At 49.2% G+C, this 8,010-nt stretch overlaps 1 protein-coding gene across 1 annotated transcript; it reads right to left on the bottom strand.

Moving 5' to 3' along the window:
• Positions 1 to 1,224: 1,224 nt before the first annotated feature.
• LOC120842889 lies at positions 1,225 to 1,965 on the bottom strand. The gene has a single exon (XM_040214095.2). It carries the CDS (start codon positions 1,963 to 1,965, stop codon positions 1,225 to 1,227), a length of 741 nt encoding a protein of 246 aa, XP_040070029.2.
• Between the last annotated feature and the right edge of the window lie 6,045 nt (positions 1,966 to 8,010).

Here is an 8,010-nt window from a genome sequence, read left to right as displayed (position 1 = left end):
ACGATACCTACCTTTTCCCGGTGTCGTTTGAACTGACATTCTTTGTGTTAACGCTCATCCGAGAGAGCTATAAAACATTAACAGTACTAAAAGAAACGAGCTATAGAAGTAAACAGACAAAGTGCAAAGCTTGTTAAATAGCGCGAATCTTGGCAAGTGAAAGTTAGCTCTCCCCATTTCTAACACTAGTCGCTGTTCTCGTAATGCTCGGCATTAGGAGAATGTAAACCATAAAACTCGGCATGATAGCAGGAGACTGAGGTTGTAGGCAAGCCCTATAAGCTCAGCCTCCCTATTGCACCGCACAATTTGTGAATTGGGGTGATATCCATACAGATATCAATACGGACTCTCCGTTTCCGTTCTAACTGCGCTTACCACAGGCGGTGACCCAGTTGGTCGAGGTCCATGGAGGAACTCCAAGCTCTGAGTTGCACCTCCTAAGCCTTTGGGCCAGCCGACTCGAGGAAGTGGAAAAGTGCTGAGGGATTGGAAACTCTATGCTGCTCACTTACGGCCCAGTGGAATATGTAAGGCAGACCTTAAAGACCTCAAAAAGCCTTGACCAGTGCAATGAGGTAATGAAGCACAACATCACGTCAACAACATGAGACACGGGAGACGTGTACGACACGCATCCGATTTTACAGCATATGAGTGGTCCTTAAAGGGAAACTGAAGCGGTTCTCTATTCGAGAAAAAACATTTCAATGGCCTTCATTCTACCTCCAGGATCAGGAATATCAAGATTATTTTTCAATTTGGTGCACGGAGGCTTCAAAAATTAATTTTTAAAGTACCGTCGAAGCCCCTCCTTCCCGGGGCGTGACGTCACACTAGGAGCTTTCGGAATCTCTGCTTTCGCGCATCTTCAGCGCCTGTCAAAGCTATGCACGCGCACTCTTGATATTTTTAGAAAGGTCAGAAAGAGATGTCACGACTGGTGTCAGTGCGGGGAAATATACCTGGCAAGCTTGCCGTTGCACGGGCTGCCCACATGAGCGACACGCGCTTGGCGGCCCGAAGATCCTAGTATGACGTCACGACTGGTCGAATGTTTTTTCGCTTTTAGTTGCATCTTCAGGGAAAACAAAAGTGATATTCAGATTCACGGGATAAAAATACGCCAGAATTCACCTCTAACTCGTTTTTTTCAAGAAGTGTTTCAGCTTCCCTTTAAAAGGACCGTTTTGTTTTTAGGGTTGATCCCCCTTGATGTTGACATCACGGGTAGTCGAGGGGCCCCACACTGGACATGTCACTCTCAGAAGAAGTGTCACCTTCATTAAGAGCGATGACGATTGGCTCGATGTGAGCACTTGTCGTTCCTCCTTGTTTGAAGCTTTCTTCCACTTCGACGACATGCCTCACAGCGTTGCACCAGTTACTAGCCGTGACCTGCTCAGCTTCTTCTTTGAGGAGTCTCTCAACGTCGCCAATCTTGAACATTGTGTTTCGGGCTGCGACACGATTCTTGATCTGTGCCCAGATGAGTTCAATTGGGTTGAACTCACAGTGGTAGGGTGGAAGCCCGACCACTGTGCAACCAGCCCTTTCTGCAGCAGTGTCCACACGGTACTTCACGTACTGCGGCTTGACCGACGACACGATCTCAAGGAGCTGCCTCTTCAGCATCTTGGCGTCCCAAGCAATACCTTTCGACGTGAGCCAGCCCTGGATGAGCTCCTTCCGGGAACTGGTCGTCGGCACCGCCTCTAACCGCCGGGAATGGTACGGGGCATTGTCCATTACGATGACACTCCCCGTCGGCAGTTTTTGGAGGACATCGTCGAACCACTTTTCGAACCGAGGGCCGTCCATTTCCTCGTGGTAGTCGCCGGTTTTTTTGCCGCGGAAGACGTCCAGGCACCCAGGGACAAATTCATCTTCGCTGCCGATATGCGTAACGATGAGGCGCTGGCCCTTCCCCGACGGCTGCTTCAGGCCCGTTGTGAGACCTCGCATGAAGGCGTCGTGGGACGAGGTCACAGTGCTGTCCACCCACACCGTCGAGGCAGTGTGCCTGGCCGTCACCCACGTCTCGTCGAGGTAAAAAATCTGGCGGCCCTCTTGCCTGTGACGCGTGATGTCCCGCAAGTACGTCTGCTGCCAAGCGACGATGTCGTCTCGCTCGACCATGAGCGAGTTTCGAGCCCTCCTTTCTCGCCTGAAGCCGATGTCAAGAAGGAGACGACGCACGGTCCACGCCTGCAGCGAGGGGAGTTCTGGGCTTGTGCGGAACTCGGCTGCTATCTTTTCAACCGTGGGCATCTCGTTCCGGCGAAAAAACCGATGCACACACGATCTTAAGGCACACAGCACGAGGTCACCGAACTTGGCAGTACGCCGCTTCTTGCCTGCATTTGTTGGGCGCTTCCGAGAGGGTGACGCGAGTTGTCCATCATTCGCACTTGCCTCCTTCTTGATTGCAAGCACACTGGACACGCTGACACCTGCCAGTTTGCTGACTGCCTTGCAGGCCTCAATCACGTCGAGGTCGGGCTCCGTATGCCGCATCCGAACGTACATGTTCAGAAGGAGCTCTCGTTGGCCGCTGTTCAAGATGTGGCCGCTCTTGTGCTTCTTGAACCAGCGTTTTGGCGTAGACCGTAGGTCTTTCGACCAAGAAGAATCCGAAGAATCACTTTCCGCAGCTTCCTCGTTGGGATCCATGACGGAAAACATGTGGAACACACAACCGGAGAACGACTTTCCAAATCGCGAATTCGTCGAAACTGGAAACGCAAAAGATTTTCTATTCAACAAATCAACTAAACATACACTATTCATCTATAAAGTATATAAAACTAAAAAAAATAAGGCAATTTGCATTAGTTACGAAATAATAATGTCCTTTTTTTTTTTTTAGTTTTTCAAAAAAGTCTGGTTCTCGACTACCGAAACCGAAACCACTGGAAGACAGAAGTTCAGACAGCTATTTAGACAGGAAGTCAGTTAGAAGGCGGAACATTAGACATGACCCCTGTCCAGTAATACTTAGAGCCACTCTATATGGCAGCGTAGCTGCCAGAGTAGCGACACGACGCAAAATTATCTAGATGCACGACGTCAGAAGCGCTGATAGTGATCTCCATTTTGGGCCTGGGAGGTTGGCATGGTAACCGTGCTTCCAGCGACGCCGGGCGGCAACCTTTGTAGTCTAGTTGATATCTCCATTCGTTCATTGAAAAGTGGTATAAGACGCTTGGCATCGCGGTACGGCAAGAACCTCTGGAGGAATGGTGCCTGTTTTTTCTGAAAAGTGAGACGATTTGCAGCCCGGGGACAGTCGGGCGACGAGAGCTGCTATGGTATCGTTCGTGCCCGGACAAGGCGAGTGGTTTTTGGCGCCGCCGGGATGACGGCCGCTTCGTGGGACGAACGTACCGTCCTAGTACATTCGGGCTTCGCTCCAATGTAACAAAATCCGATTATGCCGGCCACGACAAGACGATTGGCTCGGGACATGACTGCTGCTCGACTGCCCCATAGTGAGCGAGTATATGTTTAGCATCATACTTCTTCAAGACCCGATCATCCCTTCAAGGTTAGATTTTCTCACCAACTGGTGAGGTGCGACGTCGACGGGGTTCAACCAAGAAGGACGGCATGGTGGTCTCTAGGGAATTGTTGACGCCATCAAAAGAGACGGACGCTGGATATGAGGTGTTCTTGCCGACAGGCCAAATGGTCGTTCGGAAGTTTACCGGCATTCAAAAAGTCAATATTTTTATCTGGTGTAGCACACATATCCGTGTTGAAGGGGCCACGAAATTATTTTTAAACTTCTTCTTCCTTACCTGTAATCCCCAACTCAAAAGAGAACTGTGAATTCACGCAGTCGTGACATGCTAGGGCACCGGTGCGATGACCCCAAGCTTTTACCGTGCTTTTTAAGCACACCGTAGAACTTGGCATTTGCAAGTGATGATAAGTTTTGTCAGGACACTCATTGGCCAGGAATGCGAATTTAAATATCCATGGACGTATTGCTTGCTGACGAGCGCATACATCCGAGCGACGCAGTTTTCGTGTTTAATGTGTGAGTTCGGGTCGGCTGACGTCATTTTGGCCTTTGTAGGCATTGTAAAGAGGATATTTAGAACCATACACACATGACGATAACGTCATAGCACACTGACATTAAGGAGCACAAAACGTGCCCAGCTACAGAAAATAAATATTACACTCGTAAGAAATAAATACGTCTGTAACATGTTAATTACAAAGACGAACACACCTCTGAGCATCTAAGTTTAATGGTATGTGTTGATGCATTGTTATATAGCAGGACATTTCATATACGTCACTTGAGCAAACGCCAGTTTTTCACTTGAAAAACAAACAAAAAAACACTGCGATCAAATGCAAGCTATTGCAATGAAAGAAAGTTATATCAAAATATTCAGAACTGCCAATTCGTAAAATTGGGGATTAGTAAAAAAGGTTAAAGATCGCAGGAGCTTCCTCGCTAAAAAATGCTGGGATTATTCGGTGACCCAGGGCTGAAACAATTTCCCCTAGGACCTACACGCGCCGTGTACCTTTCGTTATGATTCTCAGAAATTCAGACTTTCAAAGGAAGCTAGAAAAATGCGCAAATTTTATCCTAAAAGCTATGTGGAGCGCAAGTTCGTCTGCTTCTTTTTGCAGGAGTTGTGGTGACGTCAGAACGCCGAGATCTGAGTGGCTCTGATTGAAGGATAGTGGGTAGACCCCAAAGCAAGCTGCCTTGAGGTCTACCCACTATTTTTTATTCAGAACCAATCAGAGCTCGGCGTTCTGACGTCACCACAACGCCTGCTAAAAGAAGCAGACGAACTTGCGCTGCGCATATCGTAAAATCGTTGATTAGTATGCTTGGGAGTTGTGTGAATATTTATACAGCGTGTAGTTGGTCAGCCATTTCAAAGTTGCGACGAGTCACTCGCTGTAGATGAGCAATTTAGCCAATGCAGTATAACCGCTAGCCTGGGGTCTATAGGTCTTTAACGTGCACCACGCAGTAGTGATACACAACCGCAGGCCGGTACGGTGCTCATCCAGATCGAAACGGGAAGGGGTGGGGATTGAACCCAGGTTCCCTGATTGATTAGTACAAAACGCAAACATCGCAGGAGCTTCCTCGCTAAAAGTTTGTGATCATGCGGTTACCTGGGGCAAAAACAAATTCCCCAAGGCCCAACATGCGACGCATAGATTTCGCATCGATTCTCAGACACTCCAACGTTCAAATAAAGCTAAGGAATGCGAAAATTGCATGCTAAATGTTTTATCGATCCTCAAACACATCCGGAAACCCGAGCACCGCTAAGGCGATATTACTGATGCTGTCGCACAGGTGCTAATATCCAGAGCGATCTTGCACAGAAAGGGTATAAAGTATCATTCTTTCATATCTTGACGTTATACCTACGTCAGAAAGCACGAAGAAGCCCTAAATCGTCGGCAAGCTGCGGCACATCACGACTTCGCGCACCGAACAAGCTCGTATCCACCAGATCTGGGCGCTGCCATCTTACCGATGACATCACGGCTCTTGACAGTTCACGTGACGAGTCGTCACTTGGTTGCTACGGAAACCGAGCCAGCTCAGCTCGTTGCTATGGTACCCCGTGTGACCAATCGCGGTGAGAGGCGGCACAGGGAAAAGCGTGGCGCTACTCTGGCAGCTACGCTGCCATATCGAGTGGCTCTAGTAATACTGAACCCGTGCGTGGACAATAACGTATCTCAACTTCTTTAAGTATCGTGAATAAACTAAATTATTTATGTATTGGCCTAGAAGACGTTTCTTTGAGAGGGATAAAACGGCGTTGCTAGGGAGCTATTTTCTTTGACGGCGTAGGCATTTCAAGCGGCGCTTTACGCTTGTGGGCGGAGCTCCAGCTTTTTTCTTAACCTGTAACCGACTATAGCTGATAGCGGGCTCGAAAGTCGCACCAGCCGCATTAGCATCAGCAACATAGCGGCGGCCAAAGAGCGTTTTTTGGAAAGGTGTAGAAACGCTCCGATACCGACACCGTGGGGCAACGAATACCGCTGGCAGGCCCAGCAAACGTTCTACCAACAATCCAGACTGGGTTGTATGAACCGACAGGTGATCTGTCTGGGCTTCAGACTATAGTACAAGAGGCTGTACAAGCCGCCGTGCGAGGAGCGGTCGCAGGCATGGCTGACCTGCTTCGTGCCGCAACCCAGCACACGCACGGCCCAAGACCACCTGCAGAGTCCGGTAAGCTGGTACCAGTGTTCAACCCCGTCACTAATCCGGTGCAGGCAGTTGAACATTGGATACGGAAAGTTGACGAACTATCGGCGATATACTCGTGGACCGAGATACAGACGGCGTGTTTTGCCCTAACGAAGCTAGAGGGCATTGCCAAAACGTGGTACGACGGCCTCGTCAGTGTCCAGCGCTCGTGGCTTGAATGGAAGGCGGAGCTGAAGAAAGCTTTTCCACCCGTCATATGCTTACAGCGCCGGCACCAAGAGATGGAAGCGAGACGGAAATTGGCAAACGAAACCGTCGAGCAGTACTTTCATGAAAAAGTCAGCCTAGCTCGACTCTGTCAACTTCCTGAAGATCAGATCGTGGATTATGTCATAACCGGCATCAATGACGAATCTCTCGTTCGAAGCCTGAGCGTAGTCAAGTTCTCTACTCCAGAGGATCTGCTAGAGTGCCTCGAACGTATGGACGACCGACTCACCGCCGTCGGGGAAGCGTCCCACCGATCCGATGCGGCAATCGGTTCAAGGGCAGGAAAGAACAGTTCACCCAGCGACCCAAATGCCCACAGACTCCCGAAACGAAAACCGCCATTCAACTCTAATGGTGAACCGCGATGTTTCAACTGTGACGAATACGGTCATATGTCTGTAAACTGCAGTAAACCCAATAAGCGAGAACACTGTAGCGAATGTCACCGAACAGGACATAAAACAGCTGAATGCAGATCAAAAGGCAGAGAAAGTGTGTCGGTAGAAATTCATCATATCGAAAACAAAGAAAAAGTAAATGCCCAAAACGAAAAGTATTTTCAAGACGCTCTCGTAGACGGGAAGCTTGTCCAAGCTTATGTTGACCTTGGAAGTCAGTGCGTTACGCTGCGCAAGGTGGATGCTGATGATTTGGGAATTAACTATAACAAGCCATCCCGAGGATGTAAGATTGCAGGCTATGGTTTTGGTCAGGTCCTACCATGCGGAATCACGGAAGCAAGTGTCACCGTAGACCAGGTGACAGCCCGTGTTCCAATCTACGTTGTTCCAAAAGAAGCGCAAGCGATTCCTCTTCTTGTTGGACAGCCGTTTACAGAGAAACCACATGTTACCATCGTGCGAAGAAGGAACACGCTTCGCATTTTCGAGGAACAAGGCACTTCTACTGATGATGATGAACGGCATCGACAGATTCAAATCCCTGATCTTCCACCACGCTCCCTAGTGTCATGGGCCAAGGAGTCTGTCGTGATTCCACCGAACTACGTGGGGATCATTCATCCAACGATCAATGAGTCTGCGGCAGGACACGTCTTTGTTGACGCACAGTTGCGGATGCAAGAAGGCAAGGAACACTGTTTGCCTGCTTGTGTAATCAACATCACAGAAGATGGCGATACGGTTCTGCCTATTTTGAACATATCCAGTTCCAATGTCAATATTTCGAAAGGCGATGTAGCAGGCAGAGGGTCCTGGTGTTCAGAAACGTCTAAAACCGCCCTCAAGCGAAGGATGACGGATCTCCTGGGACCGATCGAAGCGGAAGATGTACGAACAGGACCTCAGTTTTGCCCTGATATGTGGAGGAGATACCATCTTACAACAGAGGACGGTCCTATCGTGCGAGCGCCTTTCAAGACGCGGCCAGTTAAGGAATGCTACTGCTACAACTGCGCAGGCCCAGGCCAATTTGGTCACCAATGCCACATGAAGAAGAGGGGCAATCGGGTTACGCCCTGCATCATTTCCTACGACGACCCTCACGAGTCTCAACATCAGAGTTGA

Source organism: Ixodes scapularis, unplaced genomic scaffold (genome assembly GCF_016920785.2).
Source record: "Ixodes scapularis isolate PalLabHiFi unplaced genomic scaffold, ASM1692078v2 PGA_scaffold7__128_contigs__length_106722199, whole genome shotgun sequence".
Lineage (NCBI taxonomy): Eukaryota > Metazoa > Arthropoda > Arachnida > Ixodida > Ixodidae > Ixodes > Ixodes scapularis.
This window is presented reverse-complemented; position numbering and strand designations above follow the sequence as displayed.